General features: G+C 62.6%; 1 protein-coding gene across 1 annotated transcript; it reads right to left on the reverse strand.

The window, feature by feature from the left end:
- Positions 1 to 214: 214 nt before the first annotated feature.
- On the reverse strand, positions 215 to 21,516 carry CDH15 (cadherin 15). Its single transcript, XM_003917319.4, has 14 exons — positions 21,396 to 21,516; positions 13,735 to 13,893; positions 12,946 to 13,101; positions 9,420 to 9,564; positions 7,895 to 8,055; positions 6,997 to 7,125; positions 6,336 to 6,521; positions 4,624 to 4,877; positions 3,646 to 3,788; positions 3,219 to 3,458; positions 2,675 to 2,914; positions 2,065 to 2,201; positions 1,758 to 1,916; positions 215 to 825 (listed from the first exon to the last, which is right to left on the reverse strand). Exons 1-14 carry the CDS (start codon positions 21,435 to 21,437, stop codon positions 625 to 627), a joined length of 2,352 nt encoding a protein of 783 aa, XP_003917368.2. The 5' UTR covers positions 21,438 to 21,516; the 3' UTR covers positions 215 to 624.
- Between the last annotated feature and the right edge of the window lie 1,629 nt (positions 21,517 to 23,145).

Here is a 23,145-nt window from a genome sequence, read left to right on the forward strand (position 1 = left end):
ACCTCTGGGCTCACTAGTGAGGAGCCAGGGTGTCAGCAGCTGCTCCATAGCCCCTGTCCAGGTAGTGGCAGCCCCCGGTCGCCCCCTGCCCCAGCCAAGCAGGGTGGGATGGGGGCCCAGCTCTCAGGTCTCTGCCAGGCCAGGCCTCACTGGCCCCATCCCCTTCATGGTCAGTGTGGCACTGGGCGCCCGCCCCGCATGAGAGAGACTAGCATGGTTTTCATTCAGATTTACCCAGGAGGTTTCGTCTTTCGTACAAAGATGAGATCCACTGGTAGGAGGCAAAGGTGGGACTAGGGGGGTGACCCCCATGGGGCCGAAGGAGAGAAACTCTTCCCACCCCGGCAGGAAGGGTCCTCTTCCTGGCTGCCCCATCCACACTCAGGTTCTGCCCCCAGACTTGGGCCCTCGCCTGCAGGAAGGAGGCTGCCCCAGGCCCGTGGGGGTCAGGCCCGGTGACCTCAGGCTGCCTCTGCAGGGGCCATCGCTGCCACGCGGCCGGGGAGTGGCGTGTCCAGTTGTGCCCCAGGGTCAGGCTGTCCGGCCTCTGTGTCTGGGGAGAGGTGCCCTGGGAGAAAGACCCTCCCTGGCCCCGTGGTCCCATCTGGCCCCTTGCTCCGACCCTCATGGGTTCCCGTACATGTCTGCCAGCCGGGCGAAGCGGGGCCCCCAGTCCCTGAGGTAGTCGTAGTCTTGGTCCTCATCGCCCTGGCTGGACAAGATGGAGCTCAGGGTCCCCGCCACCGAGCCATCACCCTCGTAGTCATAGATGAGGGCTGTGTCGTAAGGCGGCACACTGGGGTCACTATCTGCAGCCTCCAAACCCTGCAAAGAGGCCAGGAGAGCTCAGGATGCACGGAGGGGCCAGCAGGTGCCCCACCGCCATGGCCACAGCCCAGGGCAAAGTCAGCTCAAGGCAGAGGCTCAGGAAGGGGAAGCTGCCTATGTCTGGTGTGAGGTCTGAGGGGCACAGCAGACCTGAGGGCAAAGCATCCTGAGGGCACAGCAGCAGGACCATGAAGAGGGGGCGGTGGACTGCCCCTTCCTCAGGATTAGGCCAGCGGCCAGCCCGTCCCCCAGGGCTCTGCCCTGCCCCAGCAAGGTGGGAAGGGGTTGCTCCCCATCACCCTGGTCTCCTCATCCCGGCGGCCCCTGTCCACTCAAGGCAGAACCTGAACCTCCCGGACACCTCCATCCGCAGGACGGCCCGCCTGCCTTTTGGAGGCTCTGTCTGCACGTCTGTCCTCTTAGCTCATGGGGACACGCACGCTCCTAACTGGGGGTGTACACCTTCGCTGAGGGCTTTCTCCGAGTCAGGTGCTACAGGTGCAGAGGAGGGTTCCCTGTGCACCCCCCACCCCAGATTTCCCATGTTCATGTTCACCCTGTGGACCGCAGGGAATCATTAACACTGCGTCCAGAGGGGCTCCTAGGGAGGCCTTGATTCCGCTGAGAGCCACCAAAGCCCAAGGGGTGCTCCCGGGGCTCCCCCACCCGCTCCACGGTGGACACAGGGCAGTGGATGGGTCTGTGGCCACCGCCACTCCATCCATGCAAAGACCTGCATGGTGGGTGGAAGCTGAGGGCCCAGTTCGGACGGTGGCAGTGGGGCTTCCACACTCCCGCCCGCACATCATCTTGCTCTTCGGTGTCCTTGGGTGGTACATAAGTGCATGCATGTGCAGGTGTGTAAATGTGCATATGTGTGTGCACCTGTGCGTGCCAGTGTGACTGGGGTGTCCCCCAGGAGCACCTACATCACTGATGAAGTCGGCGATGTCCAGGGGGCTGGTGGGCAGCGCTCGGGGTGGCTGGGGGTGCAGGCGGCTCTGTGGGGCATCTCTGCGAAGTGGCGGCGGCCCCAGAGGCAGGCTCAGCGCTGTCGGGTGACGCAGCTGGCTGATGTCGTAGGCGTCCTGTGGGCGAGGACGTGGAACAGAGCCAGGCATCCCTCGGGTGGCCCTGGTGGAGGTCTCAGGTAGACGCTCCTGGCCAGCTTGTTGTATGAAGGCCCGCGACCTGGGGTCCTTGGGGACCCCTCCCCACCCACGCCTGCCCCCTCACCTGGTCCTCCTCCCCGCCTCCCTGCTCATCGTAGTTGAGGACATTGTCTCGAAGGTCGTCCTGGGGGCCGTGCAGCAGCCCCTTGCCCCGCGACTGCTGCCGGAACCGTGTCCGGAGTGCCACGAGCAGGACTAGCACTGGGGAATGAGGGGACGCAGGCTGGGGCCAGGAACAGGACGCGATTTCAGGGGCCGGGCTGCGAGGGAGGTGGGAAGAGGGGGCGGGGCGGGGCAAAAGGGGGCATGGCTGGTAACCAGGGAAGGGGTTGAGGGGGCGGAGCTTGGGAAAGGGCGTGTCTGGCATGGAGGAGCCGGGTTGGGGAGGAGGGGGCGTGGCTGGTAAGGAGGGGCTGGCTTGGGGGATGGGGCGTGGCTGGCAAAGACTGGGCGGGGTTGAGTGGAAGGGGCGTGGCTGGTAATGAGGGTGGTGCCGGGGAGGAGGCGGGGCCGGGGAGGAAGGGGCGTGTCTTGTAGTGAGGAGGGCGGGGTTAGGGAGAAGGAGCCCGAACTGGGGAGGAAGGGGCGTGGCTGGTTAGCAGCGGGCGGCCTGGGGAGGAGGGGCCGAGGGTCTGAGGGTCTGAGGGTCCAGGTGGAGGTGGCCGCTCACTCACCCAGCAGCAGGAGGGCGCTGGCCAGCACGATGACCAGTGCGCCCAGGCTGAGGCCTGTGCCACCCGCCAGCAGCGCGGCGGCCCCCGGCAGGCACACGCCGTCCTGGCCGCAGCGGCACACGGTCACGTTCAGCGGCTGCTCGCGCTGCTGGGGCGGCTGCCCCGAGTCCCGGAGCAGCAGGCTGAGGCGGTGCAGGCCTTCGGGGACCTGGTTTCGCGGCCGCAGGCGCGCATGGCTCACTGCGGAGGGCGCCCGTGGTGAGCGAGGGCCCCCCCGAGGCCGCCCCTACCTCGCCTGTCCTCCTCGCGCCGAGACAGGGTGGGGAATCCCGAGATCCTGGGCCTGGGTTCCCCCCACCCTCCTCTGTCCTCTGGGCGCGATAAGTAACCCTGCCCCGCACGAGGATGCAGCGGGTGCGGGGGGGACCCTGTTGCAGGACCACGGGGTTGCACGCCCCTCGGCCTCCTGCCCCTGGTCCCAGGCCGGAGTGTGGGATCCGGGGAGCGCGGCGGTGGGGGGAACGCGGCGGTGGGGGGAGCGCACCGTTGACCTGGCTGAGGCTCCAGTTCCGGCCGAGCTCTGGGAGCCTGGGGCTCAGCTGGAAGTGGAAGGGGGCCCCGTGGGGGGGCAGGTCCTCATCCGTGGCGCCCAGGAGGAGGCCGGGACCCTGGTGCGGTTCGCTGCACAGGCTGCCTGGCGGCGGCAGGGCCAGTACAGGTGCATGGTCGTTCACCTCCAGGATCTCAATGGACAGGGTGCCGGTGGCGGTGCGGGGCTGGGGGGCTGCAGGCGAGAGGGCTGTGGCTCGGTGACCCCACCCCAACACCCAAGCCCGCCCCACCAGTCGACTCAGAGGGGTGCGCAGCTCTGAACCCCCGGGCAGCAATGGGCAGAGCCCTTGGACACCGGCAGGGGTGCTCAGCCGGGACAAGGCCGGGTCAGGGAGCCCCAAGCCAGCTGCACCGCTCACCGTCATCCTGGGCCAGGACAATGGCTCTGTACCAGCCGCCCTTGAGGAAGGGGGACACCGGGCTTAGCACCCGCTGGGTCTGGATCCGGCCAGTGGCTGCGTCCACTTGCAACCAGTCTTCTGGGTCGTAGTCCTTGGAGTAGCTGATACAGGGGAGGGGAAGAGTGGGATCTGAGTTTATCCCAGGGCCCCACAGGTGTGGTCAGGTATGGGTGCATGACATGCACTGCACACACACACAGGCACACACACCTACCACATGCATGCGCACATGCACACACTACACGTGTACACACACACCCTTCCATGCACATGCATGCACACACATGTATATACCACATACACATACATGCGTATGCACAGCACACACACATGCACATATATACCCATAGACACTCTCACAACTTGCACAACCCTCCCCCCACACCTATACACACGTATGTATCACACATGTGCACACACGTATGCACACACACATGTACACACAACCCATGTGCATATGATGGGAGCTGCAGTCACTGGCACCTCCTGTGAGGTGAGGAAACTGAGGCTCAGGGAGGGCAGGCAAGCTGTCCAGGGCCCTGAGACAGAGTGTGGCAACCTAGTTAAGCCCCAGTTGGTGCTCGCCCTTCCTGGGCACCGCGGACACAGACAGGGATTCACAGGGCCAGGCTTGGGGTGAAATGAGATGTGAACAGCCAGTCTCTTGGGAGCAGGGGCCTCCGGGGATGGACACGGCTGGCAGGGACAGACTGTGGCATGCACAGGCTGGAGCCGGGCCTGCCCTAGGGGGTGAGGTCACCCCAACATGCACACACGGGGATACTTGGGACTCGAGACCCTCCAGACCTTCAGGAACCCACACCAGCAAATGGCCGCTACGCCCTCTGACCCTCAGAGCCCAGGGGTCAGGGGCACCCGAAGCAGGAATGGGGCCATTAGCCTCCTCTGCCTCCACCAGTGCCTCAGGATCCCCACCTGAGCCTCTGCAGCTGCTCTGTGTCAGGGTCCCAGGCAGAGAAGATGGCCACCAGAGTGCCTGGGGGTGCCCCCTCTGCTAGGCTGGTCCGAAGTGGGTTCTCCTGGAACACGGGGGGCTCGTTGGTGTCCTGCACATGCACGTGGACCTTGGCCTGGCTCCGCTCGGCCCTGGGGGCAGCTGCCTGCAGCGGGGCCTCATTCTGCACCAACACTTTGAGCTCGTAGTGTTCACAGCTCTCATAGTCCAAGGCCTGAGGGAAGGAAGCACAGCCCGTCACTCACTCAATGCAAGTGTGGGCACCCGAGGGTGGGTGCCATGGGGGAGCCACTCCTTGGGTCTGTCCAGAGTGCCTGTACTTTCCTTCTGCCCTTTTTTAACCTTGAAAAAACAAATTATGCAGGACAAGAAGGCACAAATAATATTATTAAAATCCTGGTTGTGTGTGGTGGTGGTTGGGGAGAAGCCCAAGGTCCAAGTACACGCTCTGCAGGGGTTTCAGCGAGGGTCGTGGGGGGGATGTCGCCAGCCCCTGCAGTCCATGATTACAAATAAAATTAGGGCTGGCGCTTGGAGGTGGCTCCAGCTCAATCCCTTGCTTTTGGGAGGCAGGGGGTCAGGAGATCCCGAGACCACGAGTAGAGCTACCGTCCTCTACTAAAAGAATACAAAATAGCGAGGCGAGGGCGGCCTGTAGTCCCAGCTACTCCGGGAGGCTGAAGGCAGGAGAATGTTGCGGCGTGAGCCTGGGAGGCGGAGCTGCAGTGAGGCAGATCCGGCGCGCCACGCCAGCCTAGAAGCGTGGCAGAGACTCCGTCTCAAAAAAACTACATAAATGAGAATCATCCTGGGTGACGTGGTTTGGCTTTATCCACTCAGGTGAAGGCTTTGAGAGCAAAACTGCATTTTCTCTGCCTGGAAACTGCTGCGTCAGCTCCGGCCTGTGGTCTGCACCTTAGACCTGCCCAGCCAGACCTCAGCATCTCATGAGCCCGTTTCTTGCAGTCCATCTCTTGCTGTGTCAGTATCTAAATATATCCACATCTACACATGCATACATATCTGTGCATGTGTCTCCTATGGCCTCTGTTTCTCTGGTAGAACCAAGACTGACACAGGTGTGCAGCTATGTTTTTGTACATGGATTTCATAGGAAAGGGAGGAAGGCCGGACAGAACAGACCGGTATAGGGCGTCCCCTGCCTCTGGCCCTTAAGCCCCATGGGTAGCATGGCGTGGGACCCAGTCCTCAGGCTGGGGGGCCCCATGCCCTCCCACACTTTTTTTTTTTTTTTTTTTTTTTTTGAGACAGAGTCCCGCTCTGTCACCCAGGCTGGAGTGCAGTGGTGCTATCTCAGCTGTCTGCAAGCTCCACCTCCTGGGTTCACACCATTCTCCTGCCTCAGCCTCCTGAGTAGCTGGGACTACAGGTGCCCGCCACCACGCCCGGCTAATTTTTGTATTTTTAGTACAGACGGGGTTTCACCGTGTTAGCCAGGATGGTCTTGATCTCCTGACCTCGTGATCCACCGCCTTGGCCTCCCAAAGTGCTGGGATTACAGGCCTAAGCCACCGCACCCGGCTGCCCTCCCCCACTCTCTCTCACCCAAGGACGAACACAAGGCCCCAGCTGCCCAGGGAATGTGACCCTGCCGGGAAGGGGCTCGGACCCCAGTGGGAGCATCTGTGTGTGCCAGCTGGGGGCCGCTCACCTTCACAATGGACAGAACACCCTCATTGGTCTTGGGGTCCGTGCGGATGGTGAACTGCCCATCGGGGTCGCCTTCCAGGATGGTAAACCTGGCCACCCAGTTGGGGGAGCCTGGCAGATCCCTGTCCTCCACCTCCAGGCGTCCCACATCCACTCCGCTGATGGCCTCTGTGGCCTCCAAGAAGAACTGGTGGTGGGGGGGATCCCAGCCCCAGTTACCAGCAGGGCTGGGGGGAAAGCATGGGTGGGGCCCTCAGGGCCCTCAGCTCACCCACCCCTCCCACCCTCCCTCCTGCCTCCCAGCAGGAACGCCTTCCCTTGCTCCTGCCAAAGCTGCTCCCCACCCACTGGGTGTCCTCAGGTCTGTCTGTGTGAGTCACTGCCCCCCAGGCCTCCATGGTCCTCCTCTGTGGGCTCAGCTTCATGCTCCCTTCCCATACAGCAAGGGCCGGAGGGAGACTTGCTCCCCGATGCTAGATGGTCCCAGAGGGCCCTACGGGCTGCTTCTCCCCAAGGGCCTCTCTCCCAGCTCTGACTCCATTCACATGCTGCCACGCACCACCCCCGGGCCCATCATGAAGCCCCCTGCCTTCTGCAGGAGCCCAAGAAGGGAAGGCAGCTCTAAGCAGGGGCTACTTTTGAGGGAGGGACAGCAGCAGCACCTCGTCCCTGGTGAACTCGGGGGCATTGTCATTGATGTCATCAAGGGTGATGATGGCTGAGGCAGTGGCTGTGAGGCCGTCTCCGGACATGTCTGCCACCTGCAGGGTCAGATTGTACACCGCGACCACCTGGGGATGTGGGGCACAGGGTCAGAAGATGAGGGCCCAGGTGGGCCACATAGGGACTGGTCAGGGGCGGGAGCCAGGCCACCTGGCCAGCTCAGTTCCTACGGGAGCGCCCAGTGGGTGTTGAAGACCCCAAATGGCCCTGAGAATCCTGCCCTGATCCTAAGTGCATGCGGCTGTGGTGCTGCCCCAGCCTATGGTGCTGGATAAGCATTTACAGAGCACCTACTGTGCGCTGGGTAAGCGTTTACAGAGCACCTACTGTGTGTTCAGTGCCTAGCATACCAGTGAGCTTGGGACCCTGCCCTGGGGAGCCGTGGTTAGTGGCAGGGACAGAAATGGACAAAGACCACATAACACAGTGTAACCAGGAGGGCTTCCCAGCGGGGCTGACTCAAGGGGGGTCTTTGGGGAGCACAGAAGTCCGAAAGCAAGGGGCAGCGGGGGCCCTGACAGAAGGAGCTAGTTACTTACTAGCGGGGAGCTGTTGCCATGAGGCTGAGAGGGAAGGGGCTGCTTGGGGAGCCCTGCCCTGTGCCGGGCCCCTCACGCTCTACGTGGACCAGATCCCTCCCGCCTGGGCCAGTGCGGCTCCTGCCTGTGCATCAGTGGGTTCACCCCACGCCATCTCCTCGGGAGCCAGGGCCACTGCCAGCTCTGCAGCGACGGTAGGGACAGGAGTGTCTGGGGTGGGCAGGCTGGGGGCAGAGGGACCCACAGGAGATGGGCTGCTCTGGCTGTGCGGGGTGGAGCTGCCAGGGTGCCACCTCACCTCACGGTCCAGCCCCACTTGCACGGTGCGGATCTCGCCTGTGAGCTCGTCGATGCTGAAGAGCTCGGGGCCGCCCTGCTGCAGGATGGAGAACCGCAGTGCTGCGTTGTCCGTCTCGGGGTCGTCGGCATCTGTGGCCTCCGCCCTGGTCACATAGGTGCCTGGGAAGCACAGGGAGGCATGAGGGTCAGCGTCCACAGGGCCGATGGGCTGGGGGCATCGTGAGGGGCACGGGGGCACCTCGTGTGCACAGGCTCCCTGGTTCCAGCACGGCTTGACCCCAGATGGGGCAGTCAGTCCATGCTGCTGTTTGCATCACCAAGGCGGCCTACACACGGCAACCCCCAAGTCCAGATGCTTCCCGCTGCCCCTGAAGTTCACCACGCCGTGTCCAGGCCACCGATGTGGTGGAAGCCTTTTGCCCGGCTTGTACTGTTTATGGGGTCGCAGCACAGGAACATAGGATGCTCCTGGGACAGGTGCTGGCTCCTGTGCCTGCCCGGTGCAGGGGCTGAGGGTACTGGGTCAGACTGGGCTAGCTAGCGGGGGGCCTCCAGGAGCTGCTGGCATCCAGGGTGACAGAGGACTCATGGGCAGGCTGAACAGAGGATGCACGGGCAGGATAAAACAGAGGACACACGGCAGTTGAGTGGAGGACGCACACCGCGTCTGTGTAGGCCAGAGCCCCAGCCCCACCTGCTGTGGGAAGCAGCACTCGGGAAGGTGCTGCTAGAGGAAGCCACATGTGGTAGGGCTATGCTTCACCTCCCCCCCATTTCCCTCTCCTGAGATTTAGATCTGACTCCTCTGGCAGCTGAGGGGGGACTGAGCCACCGAGGTGGGGTGGGAAGCACAGGCTTCGGGCCACACTGGGGAGCAGCTCCTGGCCGGCTGTGACCTCCCCCCCGGGACAGCTGGAGCCAGGACGTGCTGTCTGTCACCTGGGACAGAACGAGGCGCGGAGGCCGTGCCACAGACACAGGAAGGAAACTGAGGCAGGATATGAGCCTCCAAGCCTGAGCCTGGGCCAGGCCTGGCCACAGTCCCTGGTAGCCCCAGACACGAGGGGGCCTGTGTCCTTCCGCCAGGTCTTTACCACGGGCCCCCAGGGAGGTGGGAACGAGCCCGTGACTGGGGCTTGCAGGCCAACCCGGGTTTGGGGTGAATCACAACCAAGGGATGCCTGTGGGTGCTTCGGACCCTGCGTGAGTGCAGGGTGAGGATGGGGTGTGCTTGGCTCCAGATGCCCCCTCAGCAGGAGGGAGAAGTCATTTGCTTTTGGGGAGAACAGGACCCCTGAAAACCCTCCACTCCCAGGCAGATTTTTGGGTCTGAAGTTTATATTGAAATGGGAAGTGGCTTGAGTTGACCTGTGGAAACGGACATTCCTCGGAGACCTGTTTACTCATTTTTAGACTCTCCGAGGGGCCTGTGGAATTCTTGCTTGAGGGACATCCTGGATTTCTGGCTTCGCAGAGCCCTTCCCTGCAGCCCCTCCCGGCCCGGGGCCGCCGTCCTGTCTCACCTGGGGCTGCGCCCTCCAGCACGCGGCCGGTGAACGCCTCCTGCAGGAACGCTGGCCGGTTGTCGTTCTGATCCACAACTACAATCTCCAGGTCCGTGGGGTCCTCCAGGGTGGATCCTCCCAGGTCCAGGGCAAACGCTCTTAGCTGTTCAAACACAGAGCAAGGGCTGGCTCTGTGGGCCCCAAATTTCTGTGGCTCCCGTTAGGGCCATGCGAAAGAGACAGCATGTTCGGACTTTGTCTCCAGCTAGAAACACCAGCTTAAACAGGAGAGAAACAGCACAGGGTGGGGTATCTGTCACAGTGGCTGAGAATGTCCCTGAACGGGAGCCACCTTCCCTTAGCAGACAGAGCAGGTGCCATTTTCCCTGCTTGCCTTGGCTGCCAGGAAGCTCACAGCTGCTTCATGTGTGACTAAAGTAAGGCTCTCAAAGGGTTCCTAATCTCTCTCCCTTTCTCTCTATGGTCTTGGTTCCTCCTGAAGTTTTGTTGTTGTTGTTGTTTTATTTTTAGATGGAGTTTCGCTCTTATTGCCCAGGCTGGAGTGCAATGGCGTGGTCTCAGCTCACTGCAACCTCCGCCTGCCGGGTTCAAGCGATTCTCCTGCCTCAGCCTCCCGAGTAGCTGGGATTACAGGCACACTCCACCATGCCCAGCTAATTGTTTGTATTTTTAGTAGAAATGAGGTTTCATCATGTTAGCCAGGCTGGTCTCGAACTCCTGACCTCAGGTGATACACCTCGGTCTCCCAAAGTGCTGGGATTACAGGCGTGAGCCACCACGCCCAGCCTCCTCCTGAAGTTTAATTCTCCTGTGCACATGACATTTTAAAGGCCTCCCATCCTTTTGGAGAATGGGCACAATTACAGTTTCCAAGTGAAAAATACTCTCTAATAACATTTGATGTAAGGGATCAAAGGACTGGTTCTCGAAGTCTAAAGGAAGATTCGGGGCAAATAAAAGGAAATTTTGCTTCCTGCAAAGGCAAAGGCAGGAAGCATCCTTTCCCCACATCAAGTACGAAATTACTTTTTCTTTTTTTTTTTTTTTTTTTTAGACAGAGTCTCGCTCTGTCACCCAGGCTGGAGTGCGGTGGTGCGATCTTGGCTCACTGCAAGCTCCACCTCCTGGGTTCATGTCATTCTCCTGCCTCAGCCTCCCGAGTAGCTGGGACTACAGGCGCCGCCACCACGCCCGGTTAATTTTTTGTATTTTTAGTAGAGACGGGGTTTCACCGTGTTAGCCAGGATGGTCTCGATCTCCTGACCTCGTGATCCACTCGCCTCAGCCTCCCAGAGTGCTGGGATTACAGGCGTGAGCCACCACCATGCCTGGACTTTTTTTTTTTTTCTTTTTGAGATGGCGTCTCGCTCTGTTGCCCAGGCTGGAGTGCAGTGGTGTGATCTCGGCTCACTGCAACCTCCACTTCCTGGGTTCAAGTGATTCTCCTGCCTCAGCCTCCCAAGTAGTTGGGATTACAGGTGCGTGCCACACCTGACTAATTTTTTGTATTTTTAGTAAAGACAGAGTTTTGCCATGTTGGCCAGGCTGGTCTTGAACTCCTGACCTCAGGTGATCCCCCCGCCTCGGCCTCCCAAAGTGCCAGGATTACAAGCATAAGACTCTGCGCCCAGCCCAAAATGACATTTTGGAGAGGGCAGACTGTGGGAGGGCAGGCTGGGGGTGGGCAGGCTGGGGCTGGGCAGGCTGGGGGAGGGCAGGCTGGGGCTGGGCAGGTGCCTGCAGGGAGTATAGATGGGGTTCTGGGCTCCAGGGCTCCCTCTTCTTGCTCCCACTGCCCTGTCTTCTTCTTCTTTTTTTTTTTTTTTGAGACAGAGTCTCTCTCTGCCACCAGGCTGGAGTGCAGTGGCAAGATCTCAGCTAACTTCAACCTCTGCCTCCCGAGTTCAAGTGACTCTCCTGTCTCAGCCTCCTGAGTAGCTGGGATTACAGGTGCATGCCAGAATGCCCAGCTAACTTTTGTACTTTTTAGTAGAGACAGGGTTTCACCATGTTAGCCAAGATGGTCTTGATCTATTGACCTTGAGATCTGCCTGCCTCAGCCTCCCAAACTGCTGGGATTATGGGCATGAGCCACTGCGCCCGATCCTCTTTTCTTTTTCTTTCTTTTTTTTTTTTTGAAACGGAGTCTCGCTCTGTCACCCAGGCTGGAGTGCAGTGGCACAATTTCGGCTCACTGCAAACTCTGCCAACCGGGCTCACGCCATTCTCCTGCCTCAGCCTCCCGAGTAGCTGGGACTACAGGCACCCACCACCACACCTGGCTAATTTTTTGTATTTTTAGTACAGATGGGGTTTCACCGTGTTAGCCAGGAGGGTCTTGATCTCCTGACCTCATGATCCACCCGCCTCGGCCTCCCAAAGTGCTGGGATTACAGGCGTGAGCCACCGCGCCCGGCCTCTTCTTCTTCTTCTTCTTCTTCTTTTTTTGTTTTTTGAGAGAGGGTCTTCCTCTGTCACCTAGGCTGAGCACAGCGGCGCAATCACAACTTAGGCAGCGTTGATCTCCGGGGGGATCCTGGCACCTCAGCCTTCCAAGTAGCTGGGACCACAGGCATGCAGCAACACTGCTGGCAATTTTACCGTTTTTTTAAATTTTTGTAGAGATAAGGCCTCAATTTGATGCCCAGCCTGGTCTCGAACTATTGGCTTCAAGCAATCCTCCTGCCTCGGCCTCCCGAAGTGCTGGGATTCCAGGTATGAACCACCGCACCCAGCACTCACTGCCCCTTCTCTCAGACCTCAGAATCCCAGGGGCATCAGTGGTTTCTTCCCTGACTAATCCCACTCCCGAGAACAGTGGCGGCCACTGGGATCAACATTATTTTGGGGCCAGGCGTGGTGGCTCCCGCCTGTGATCCCAGCACTCTGGGAGGCCGGGCACGGTGACTCAGGGCTGTAATCCCAGCACTTTGGGAGGCCAACATGGTGAAACCCCGTCTCTACTAAAAATACAAAAATTAACTAGGCATGGTGGTGGGCGCCTGTAATCCCAGATACTCAGGAGGCTGAGGCAGGACAATCGCTTAAACCCGGGAGGTAGAGATTGCAGTCTGTCGAGATTGTGCCACTGCACTCCAGCCTGGGCGACAGAGTGAAGCTCCAACTCACAAAAAAAAAAAAACCCAAAAAACACTATTTAGAGATTCTTCACGACGTTCCTGAGCTCCCAGGACCAGTGCGGAGCTGGCTGTGGTGGAGCCACAAAGCTACAGCGGCTGCAGCGCGCTCCTCCCGGGCAGAACCACGCCGCTCCTCCACGGGACCTCTGTCTGCCCTCCAGTTAAACGGGAACATCACCCTAAACAGCTGCCTCCTCAGGCTGCAGGGCCTTGGTCCCAGACCCCTGTACCTGGCCCCTCACTTAAGGGTGCCTGGATCTTGCAGGACCAGCAGTCTGGCCTGAAGCCCACCGAGCTGGAGGAGAAGCCTGATGGGGAGGAGGAGTACTGGATTCCCACCAGGCCTGCTTGACGGGCACAGGCCGGACCGTGCAGATCCGTACCCTGAAGCGGTCGGTCTTCTCACGGTCCAGCGTGGCATTGAGGAACACCTTCCCCGTGAACTTGTCGATAGAGAAGACGCCCCGGGGCTCCTCGTCCACGCCGGGTCCCTGGATGCTGTAGATGACGCTGCCCAGCTGCTGCTTGTCTGACTTGATCTGTGGGGCAGGAAATGGGGCTGGGGAGAGCTGCTGCGGGCGGGGGCCTCTGCCCTCTCTGCAGCCCCTCAGGCCCCTCAGGCCCCTCCCTGGCTGACAGCAGGGCAGGCCGAACCCTCCTAGGACTGGAGGACGGAGCCTGGTACCCAGTGAGGAGCTGTGCTGGGCTGGGGACAGCTCAGCTTGTGGCCCCAAGGGTGCCCCGTCCTGCAGCCTCATTTCAGGCTCAGCCCCTGGTGTCCTCAGGGCCCTGGTCTCTGGGGCGATTTTGGGTGTGTGAAGCTGACACCCCGCAAGGCAGTTCACCTTCACCTCCATCTGCTCAGCGTCGGCGAACACGCAGACAAAAATCACGCCCGAGCGTGCAGCCTAACGTGGAATGTGTCCACCAGAGGTGCACGTGGCGTGGGAGCAGCTCTGGACTCCCCTGAGGCCTGGGGCAAAGGGGAGGGTTTGAGCCCTGCTGTAGACCCAGGTTGGAAGCCCAGAGCCCTGGCAAGGTGGGTGAGTCCTGCCCCAGCTCTGCCCTGAAATGGGGCCCCGCTGGCTCCCAGGAGACCTTTAGGGAATGAGGGAGGCCCACTGGGGACCAGCCCACCCCTTCCTCCCCTCCCGCCCCCTCCACCCGCTCACCTGAACCAGGGGGTAGGGGAGACGCTTGTGGTTCTCGGATACACTGATCGGTGGGATGACCCAGGCCCTCCGCACGCGGCTCGGGGCAGGCGCCCGGCGCCAGGGGTACAGGGTGGTGGGCCTCCTCTGTCCAGGAACCCCCAAAGACAGGCAGAGGCTCTGCAACAAAGACAGATTCGTCCCACAGCACTGTCTCCCGGAGCCCTGGGCGGCAGTGTGCAGCTGGGAGCTGTGGCTGGTGAGGAGGCCACAGGGCGCAGCTTCCGTCGGCCGGCGAGTCAGTGCACATTGGCGCACTGCGGCTTCCACACACAGGGCTGCGTCACACGATGGCAAAGGCACGTGGGCCCCACCCCCATCAGGCTGAGCTGGGGCCTTGGTGGCCACACCCCAAGTACTGGCCCTCAAAGCCCCGATCCAGCTGCCCCCGAGTTTCCCACGGGGCCCACGCAGCAGCCAGGCTGTCTGCAGCCCCTGGCGAGTGCATGTGGCCGCTGGGAGGTAGCGCTAGGGTTCCAGGCGTCTGGCTGAGAGGGACACCTGAGATTCACCCAGTGGGAGCACAGCCTCACCCCAGGTGCCAGGGTAGCCGTGCACACAGCAAGCCCCTGGGCCAGCCAGGGCTGGGGGGAGCGTGGGGGTCCTGACTCCGAATGACCCTAAGAAACCAGTGGCGGTGCCCGTGGGCACGGTGGGCTGGCTGTGGAGGGTCCCGGGGAGTGGCAGGGGAGGTGCCTGCGGGAAAGTGCCCATCGCCCTCCACCTCTCCAGGCACTTTGTAGGAACGGACTCCCAGGATGCGAGAGTTCAGCTCCAGTCCATCCAGAGCAGCTAGAAATGTATCCCCAGTTTGTACAGTGGCCCCCATCTGGACCACGCTGGTCTGTCAGGACCCACCAGGTCAGGGCTGGGCAGTCAGCGCTGGTGGTGTGGGTTCCTGAGACCGGCTGGGCCGGGGCCAGGTCTGCCTCGGTGGGGCTTGTTGTGGCTGCACAGCTAAGAGGGACATGGCTGGGGACAGGGGGCAGCCCCACCCCCAGCCTTGCTGCTTTCTCCCAGAATGGGGTACCTTGGTGCAGTCTTCACCTCTTCACCCCAATACTTCAGCTGCTGGGACCCTGGTGTGCCCATCTCCTCCTCTCCCACATCAGGGGCTGGGATGCACTGTTTGTAATGCACACAGGAAGCCCCAGTGCTCGGGGATGAGGCCTGGGCAGAGCATGGGGCTGCAGAGGGAGACGCCATGCACCCCACCCTACTCCAGGGCTGGGATGACCCTTGGGCCAGTCAAGACCCCAAAGTGGAAGCAGCTGCCCCCAAATTCTCCCAAGGTCCTGACGGTCAGCAACTTTTGTGACCACAGATGGCCCCACACCCACCCCTCAGATGGGGAAACTGAGGACTAAAAAGGGACCCAAGTCAAAGAGCCGGGTGGGGAGGGGCACTCGTAGTGACCCCAAAAGCACATCCTGAATTTTCCTGTTTTAAAAATGCGGTCACCATACCCAGCTCCTAGCCTGGGCCTTGGGCCTGAGCCCTGGCCTCCCAGGGTGCCTGGCCCCACCTTGGTCAAAGGGAAGCTTAGAGACGGTGGGTCCTGCCTGTGCTGGGACCCCCAGGACACCTGTGCTTGGGACCCCCTGAGCCTGGGGAGTTAGTGTTGCTGGATGGGCTGCATGGCTTCTTCCTGAAAGACCCCGACCCCAAAGCACAGCCTGGCAGAAGCTGCCACAACTGACAGGACGTGCTGACGCCACTTGGCTCGGCACAGACATGGGGGTCACCCCTGAGCTCCCGGGTCAGGCTGATGCCTGGTGCAGCTCGTGGGGGCACAGAGTCCGCCTGGACTCGGTGAGGGCAGGAGGGGCCGGGGCTGGGGGAGAGGCAGGGGAGAGGGACGTGAGGGAGGAGGAAACAGGGCTGCCCCCTCCCCATCCCCTGTGCCTTGGGCCTGGCTAGGAGCTGTCTGTGCACCCCCCAGTCCTGGGGGTCTCCAGGCTCCTGGCCCTTCTCTTGGGTGACCCTCCTCCCCGGAGGCCCCCTCCCACCCAACAGTGCTCTCCTAGCTGCCAGAATGTTCTAGATCTGCATCATCCAAGACCCACAGGCCACAGGGGACTGCTGAGCCCTTGAAATGTGCAAAAGCGAGGAGCTGCGTCCCCTTTCATCTCGCTGCAGCTAAGGCCCATGTGTGGCCAGCACCCAGCCCCACACGCCCAGTGCTCACAGCCTCAATCAGCCTTGGCGAGGGTCCCCCGACTTTCCCAGCCCCCCACTGCAGGGCTGTGTGGGTGAGAGACCTGAGCCCCCCGCTCACAGTGTGTAATGAGGGCGTGGCATCTGCATCGTCCCAGTAATGGAGGCTACAGAGGAAGGTGCTGAGTTGGGGTGGGCAGGGTGGGAAGCTTCCAGGACCCTGTGGCCAGGGTTGTGGTGGGGGTGGCAGCAGCTCCCCAAGGCACAGACCCTAACGCAGAGACAGGGCAGCCTCCTGCACCACCCGGCTGGGGAGGGGGACAGAGACTCCCTGCCCCATGCCGTGCTCTCTGGGGCACCCCTAACCAGGACAAGCCCTCAGGCTGCTGGGTTGCCATGGGGGCAGGGGGATGGCTGGGAGGTGCGGGGGGTCCTGGGCAGGCGATGGGGAGTCTGGGGGCAGAGCAGGCCCCAAACACCACCCACCACACACAAACTCCTCAGCTCCCCTTTCAGACAGGGCCCCCATCTCAACACCACCGTCTTCACAGCCTGCTCCTGAGCTCCTTCCCCATCTCAACACCACCGTCTTCACGGCCTGCTCCTGAGCTCCTTCCTCTGGACAGCAGGTGGGCTGGGGTCTAGGGAGGCTCATGGGACTCCCCAGCTGGCACCAGGTCCTGTGCCTACCACAGGAGTGTGCTGCTCACGCCACGCCAACACCTAGAACAGCTCCCCACATTGTGCAAGTGGAGGGAGCGCTGAGTCAGCCCTGGTAAGTGGGACCCTGCACGGGAGGCCTCACCCAGCTCCCCCCTGGAAATGGAGCACTGAGAACTGGGGGTGTCAGAGCTGGGCAAGCCAGGCCACCCCTCCCCCACAGAACCACAGACCTCCACGGCTACTCTGGCCACCATGCCACTGCTGGCTCTGAGGCTGCCCGCTCTCCTCAGCCCCGCGCCAATGCCTCACCCTCCAGTGCCGCCCGCTCCTGCTGGCTTTGCCGAGACTTCAGTCTAGGCAGGGGCTGGGACGTGGGGGCAGGTGGCCTTGAGAGGAGGCAGCGGCTAGGGGCTGGTACGTCTGAGGGGGCAGGGGCCGGGAAGGAGATGTCGGCATGGCCAGGAAGCCTGTTAGGCTGAACCTCCATTAGGCTTGGCCTCTGTCCTCCACCACTGGCAGCTTACCCCGTGTGGACGAGCAAGGCCCAGGCTGCCCACCCTGCGATGAGGCATTGGGGCCTCTCACTCTGACTGTGTCCTGTCCCCAAGGCCCCGTACACAGAGGTCCCCACAGGCAGTGGCAGCAGCGTCCAAACCAAGGCCGACTTCCACGGGGTTCCTGGCCCTCAGCCAGCAGGACCTGGGCCCCTCCATGGTCTCCTGGGAGTCCAGAGAGTAGCAAACACTTGGGCAGGAAGCAGGGAGAGGACGGGTGGGGGCTCCTCAGGCTCCCAGGCGGGGGACCCTGCCGGGGAAGCTCTCTGCCAGCTGACAGATGGCGGCCCTGGCCTCAGAGCCTGCCAGCGCCCACAGAGCACAAGCCACTTCCAGGGCAGGGCAGGTCCTGCCAAGTGGAAACCTGCCTGCCCAGCATGGGGCCTTTATCAGCCTCGGTGGGCACAGGGTCTGTTTCCGGCCCTGGCTGTGCAGCTTTGCACTGGGCCTTGCCTCTCCCCCTCTCCCTTGGTCCTCCCAACACCCGGGAGCCTCTGGTGGTCCCCTCATCTCCCAGCTCTGGGCAGAGCCTGAGGCATTTGCCCGAAGCCACACAGAGCCAGGAGCCACATGGGGTCTGAGACCCAAGCCAGGCTCTGAACCACATGCTCTGAAGGAAACCCAGCCACAGAGCCACGCCTGCCTTGGGCTAGGCCTGGGCATGAGGCAGGGAGACCCCAGGCTATAAGAACCCCACATGGCTGAGGGGAAGGGGCCACCCCCACCAGGGCAGAAGTTTCCATCTGCTCCCTGCCCAGCTGCCACCAAACCTGGGCCGGCCCTGTTCCCCCACCCTCCAGCTGCCTCCACTGGAGACCTTCCAGTCACACTGGGCCGGGTGCGGTCAAGGCAGAGGCTGGGAGTCCTGGGCCCAGGCCTGTCCACAGCCTGAGTTCACCAGGTCACAGCGGCCGCAGTGCCTTGGCAGGGCCCACTTGCCCAGATCACAGCCGGTGTGGGTGTGGGTGGGCAGGCAGGCCGCGGCCCACTTCCGGCTCTCCAGTTCACAAAGCTGGCTGTTTGTCTTCCCACCCCACCCCTGTCCCAGAAGACGTGGCCAGGGGAGGGAGGGCCTGGGAGCTGTCTTGGGGAGATCGGGACATCCGGTGCCCAGGACAAAGCCACATCAACACGGCCAGCCCACAACCCGGCACCTGGGCTAGGGGACGCGAGCACCCTGGGTGGAATTTGTGGACACCTGTCCACTTCTCTCTGTCTCCCACCCAAGCCAAGCAAGACCAATGGACATTAGTGACTTGCTTCCCCACAGTGGTTCCCCAGTGACACCCCCAAGCTCATCCTCGACTGGGCCCTTAGCCAAGAACCTGGAGGAAACATCTTGAAGCCCTTGAGACGTCTGGGGCCACCGCGCTGGAGCAAAGCCTGGGACTTCACGCCTCTCTTGGGGTCTGCTCCTCGCCCGACACTCAACCCCAAGGGGCTGCTGTGAGAAAGGCCCCCGCATGCACTGAGCGCTCGCTAGAGTTTACAAACACCACTGCGAGGTGGGAATGGGGTTTACAGACACCCTGCCGAGGTGGGAATGGGGTTTCTGGACACCACTCTTGAGGTGGAATGGGGTTTCTGAGGACACCGAGGTGGGAATGAGTTCTGAGACACCACTGCGAGGTGGGAATGGGGTTTACGGACACCACTGCGAGGTGGGAATGGGGAGAAGTTCTGGGGCCGACCTCACACTCCTGCTCACCCGATTTTCCAAGGAAGGGCGCTGTGAGATTCTAGGAACACCCTTGGTGGGCATGTGGGTGGGTTTGCCTGGGAAGGGAGTGTGAAGGCCCCTCAAGTTTCTCAGGCTTCAACCCCTCCCCCAGGCTGGAATCTGGGGCCACCCTGTTCCTGGATGGCCAGGCATGCCAGGAATGGCCCCAGCTGTCGGCCTGGCCCAGAGCAGCTGCAGCATCTTCTCTGGGCCCCACCCTCTCTAGCTGCTGCAGGCTTCAGAGAAGGGATGTGGAAGAAGAGGCGTGGAGGCAGCTGTCCCCTCCAAAGCACGGTGTCTGGGGCTGTCCTGCCGCTGTGGGAAGAACAGTGGCCTGGGAGCCACTCCCCTTCTTGGCCTTGGTCACAGTCACCTGAGCTAACAGCCTCCGCCTGGCCCACAGGGTGCTGCTGACTCTCTCCCAGAGACCAAGGGGCTCCCAAAGCCCAGATGCAGAAGTGGGGCCCTTCCCAGCAGGCTGGGGCTCTCTGTGAGTCCACAGTGCTGCCCCAGACCTCAGCTGCCTCCCAGCTGGGGTGGGGTCCCAGGTGTAGAACCAGCAACTAGGGATGGTGTGGGTGCAGCAGGCTTGACCGGCCAGTTCTGAAGACACAGTCTGCCCTCCACCTCCCTCCAGGTGGAGCTGAGTGAGCTCAAAAATCAGAGGTGGCCCGAGCAGGGGAGCAACCCCTCACTTGGAGAAGGCCCTGATGGGACCACGCTGCCTGCCTGGGGGCTCACCAGGAGGCGGCCTGGGACCCCTAGGCTGCCCAGGAGAGCACACAGTCCTGAAAGCTGAGCCGGTGGGGGAGGCGCAGGCAGGGTCCTGACACGGACATATTTTGCCTCATAGTGGAGTGAATTTGAGCTTTGGCTATAGACCCCTTGCCAGCTGGCCCCCACCTCCACCAACTCCTCCAGCCTCCAGCTGTCGGCGGAGGGGGCTATCGTCCCCCAGCCCTGGGGGAGAAAAGAAGGAATAGTGAGAGGGGAGGCTTCTGGGGAGGGAGAGGTCCTGCCTGCCTCCCCACCTGCCACAGAGCCCCCCAGGGCCTGTTGAAAGGCAAACACTCCCAAATCCAAAGGAAGAGGTCTCAAGGAATGTTTCCACAGGCGCCAGCCTCCCCACCACCATGCCCCGGGTTGGGGTGCCAGGGAAGAAACGCTGTCCCCAGGGCAGGTGGAGAAGGGCCCTGGAGGCATGGAGCCCCCCAGGCTGCGCTCCCCGGCAGAGGGCTGAGGGGTGGTGAGCCTGGGGGTGAGCACGCATGCTGAACCACTCTCTCCCCCCGCCACTGTCTCCAGTTGGGGGAGTGGGGGGGGTGGCAGGAGCTGTGGTGCCCCTCAGGGACAGCTGCTGGAGGGTCTGGCTGGCCAGGCGCCTGGTCAGCTGCCAGGGGCTGAAATTGGAGCCAGCTGGAGCCAGGAGGCCTGTGGGAATGAGGGGACTCAGGAAGCCCCTTCAGTGGGGGCTGGGAAAGGAGTGGCTTCCCTTACTCACTGTGTCCAGCACTCCCTCACCACCCTGGGACCGCAAGAGCAACGCATGTTGTGAGTGCCGCTAAGCCCTTTATGTGCATTCTCTTAAACTGGCAAGAGGCTGCCCTCTTGTACCCAGTGACGTCCCAACCACAGCCAGCTGTGGCCCAGCCCAGTCCCTGGGGGCTGAAGCCACTGAGGCCACATCCTCCATGTCCAGGCCCCCCTAGGGGGTGAGGAGACGTGGCTCCAGCTAGGCAGGACCCATGGCGGGTGTGGGGGGCCGAGGCCTGGGCTTCCTTCCACGCTGGCTTTCTCCCATGTTGGAGAGACCACAGTGCCAGCAGTCCAGAGAAGATTTTTAGAGGCAGAGTCCAGCAACCTCTGGGGGCCGGGTCCCCAGGCCTGATCACCCCAGGCAGCTGCTGCAGGGGCCCAGGTGAAGCCCAGGAACCCAGGGCTGCCACACACCACTCGGCAAGGTCCTGTGTGTCAGGACCTGGCTCAGGCTGGGCCCTTCCAATCGAGAAATAGCCCTGAGTGTGAGTTCCTGGGGGCAGGGCCTGCAGCCACCCCTGCTAGACGGGAACTTGGGGTGGGGGGTTTGGACACCACCCAAGACTAGCCAGGGATCATGTGCCCGCCGCAGGGAGTCCCTATGGAAACCTGGCCGCCAGGGCCGCCAGACAGGGGCGCTCCTGTGGCTCCCGCCTCTCTCTGCTCCACTCAAGACTGGCAATCCCCCGACCCCGGCAGGGGTCCCTCCAAAGACAGGGCACGGCCTGCTGGATGGTCCCTGCCTGACCCCAGCAGGACTCTGCAGTCCTGGGGGTGAGTCCACCAGGTGGCGGGTTTGGTTGCACTCACTCCCCACAACTTCGGGAGGGCGCCCCCACCCCAGGGACCCACCCGGGGCCACTCAGCTCACAGGTCCCCAAAGGCGGCCAGGGCCAGTGGTTCTGGGGGAGACCTGTGCGGCTGCAGTTGAAGACACTGTCCCGCAGGGCCTGGGGAGGCAGCGGGGACCCGCGCAGGTGCGGATGCCTTACCTGGGCCAGCAGCCCGAGGACGAGGAGGAGAGCGGCGTCCATCCGGGCCGAGGCGGGAGCGGGGCCGGAGTGCACCCGCGACCCGAAGGAGCGAGTCCCGGCTGAGTGACAGCGCAAGTGCGCGGGGCGGGCCACGGCCAGAGACAGCACGTGTGAGCGGGGCGGGGAGGGGCGGGGCGAGGGCTGAGTGACAGCACGAAGGAGGCCTCTGACGGGCCGAGGGCCGGCCTGGGCAAGGCTAAGGCTGAGTGACAGCATGTGGGCAGGCGGGTGGGGCGGAGCCTCTGGTGGGCCAGGGCGGGGCCGAAGGCTGAATGACAGCGCGTGTGCGAGTGGGGCAGCAGGGGCGGGGCCGGGGCCGAGGGCTGAGTGACAGCGCAGGTGCGCCTGCGGGGCGGTGACCGCACGTGGCTGGTGGGGCGGAGCCAGAGGAGGCTGGGGCGTGTGGGGCGGGGCCGAGGGCTGAGTGACACCTTGTGAGCGTGCGGGGCGGAGCCGGGGCGGGGCCGAGGGCTGAGTGACAGCGCGTGCCGGGCTCTGGCGGGCAGGACCAGGGCCGGGGCTGGGTCGGTGATGCCCCGGCTTGCTGCGTCGGGCTGTGGGGAAGGCAGGGTGGGTGGGGCTGGGTCAGGCACCAGCTGAGATTCCTTGCTTCTTCATTTCCTGCTCCTTGGGCCCCGGCTCGCCCCTGCTCCAGGGCGTCTGCACTGCGGTCTCTGCGGGGGATGCCTCCTGAGCACCTCCTTGGGCCCCTCGCCACTCTGGCTGCGTCTCCTGCGCCTCCCCGCATTCCAGTGAACACTAGGCCCACCCTCCACGCACCTCTTCGCAGCCTCATTTTACCCAGCTTCTATTCAATATGGAGCGGCTCTGGTTCACACGCCTCTGATACCAGCGCAGCTCGTAGGACACCCCCAATTCCTCCCGTCCACGCGCCTCCTCCAGCATCCCCTTGTTCCCCGAGGCCCCCTGCCTGGAGCACCTTCCTTCCTACTGAGCTCCTTCTCATCATCCCTCAACGCCCAAGATCAACGCCGCCCCCTCCTGGCGCCTCCTTGCCACCTGGCCAGAATCCCGCCCTCCTGTTGACTGTGGCACCTGCTCTCCCCTTCGAGGCCCCGCCCCCTGGGAGGGCGTGGGTGTGGCTCAACACCTGCACAGGCCCCGTGCACGTCAGGGAGGTCCTGGAGGGAGGGTGAAGGGGGCTGGAAGGAGAAGGACCCTTTTGAGCAGGCAGGGTGAGGAGTGGGGGTTGCTGACCAGCCCAGAGCCGGGCTGGGAAGCCCATTCCTCTCTGTGGTTGGAGCAGGCCCGGTGCCTCTGCTCTCCTCTCGACTGTGGGTGGCTGTGCAGGTGCAGGCACCATCTGTGTACTTGGCCTGCTTGGAAGGAAGCCAGGCTGCCCAGGAGGCTCAGGCCAGGACTGTCCCTGGCGCTCACTGTTCCAAGATGAGAGAGGACAGGGAGTCCATCTCCAGACTGGGAGGCCTCTGGGGCTAGGGTGTAGCCTGTTAGGGACCACCGTCCCACCTCGGTGGTCAGGGACTTCAAACTAGGGGTGGAGAAGCCCTCTGAATGCTTTTGGTGTTCAGCCTCACAGGACTGGTGCAGGGGTGAGGTAGAAGTGTTCGCCCTCCCCCAAGAAAGAGGCCTGGGGAGGCTGCTGTCTGCCACCCCCAGCTGCTCTCTTCCACCCTGCACCCACCCTGCTTCAACCACCTGCCTCCCACCCACCTCGGGAAGAAATGGA

This window comes from Papio anubis, chromosome 18 (genome assembly GCF_008728515.1).
Source record: "Papio anubis isolate 15944 chromosome 18, Panubis1.0, whole genome shotgun sequence".
NCBI classification, from domain to species: Eukaryota; Metazoa; Chordata; class Mammalia; order Primates; family Cercopithecidae; genus Papio; species Papio anubis.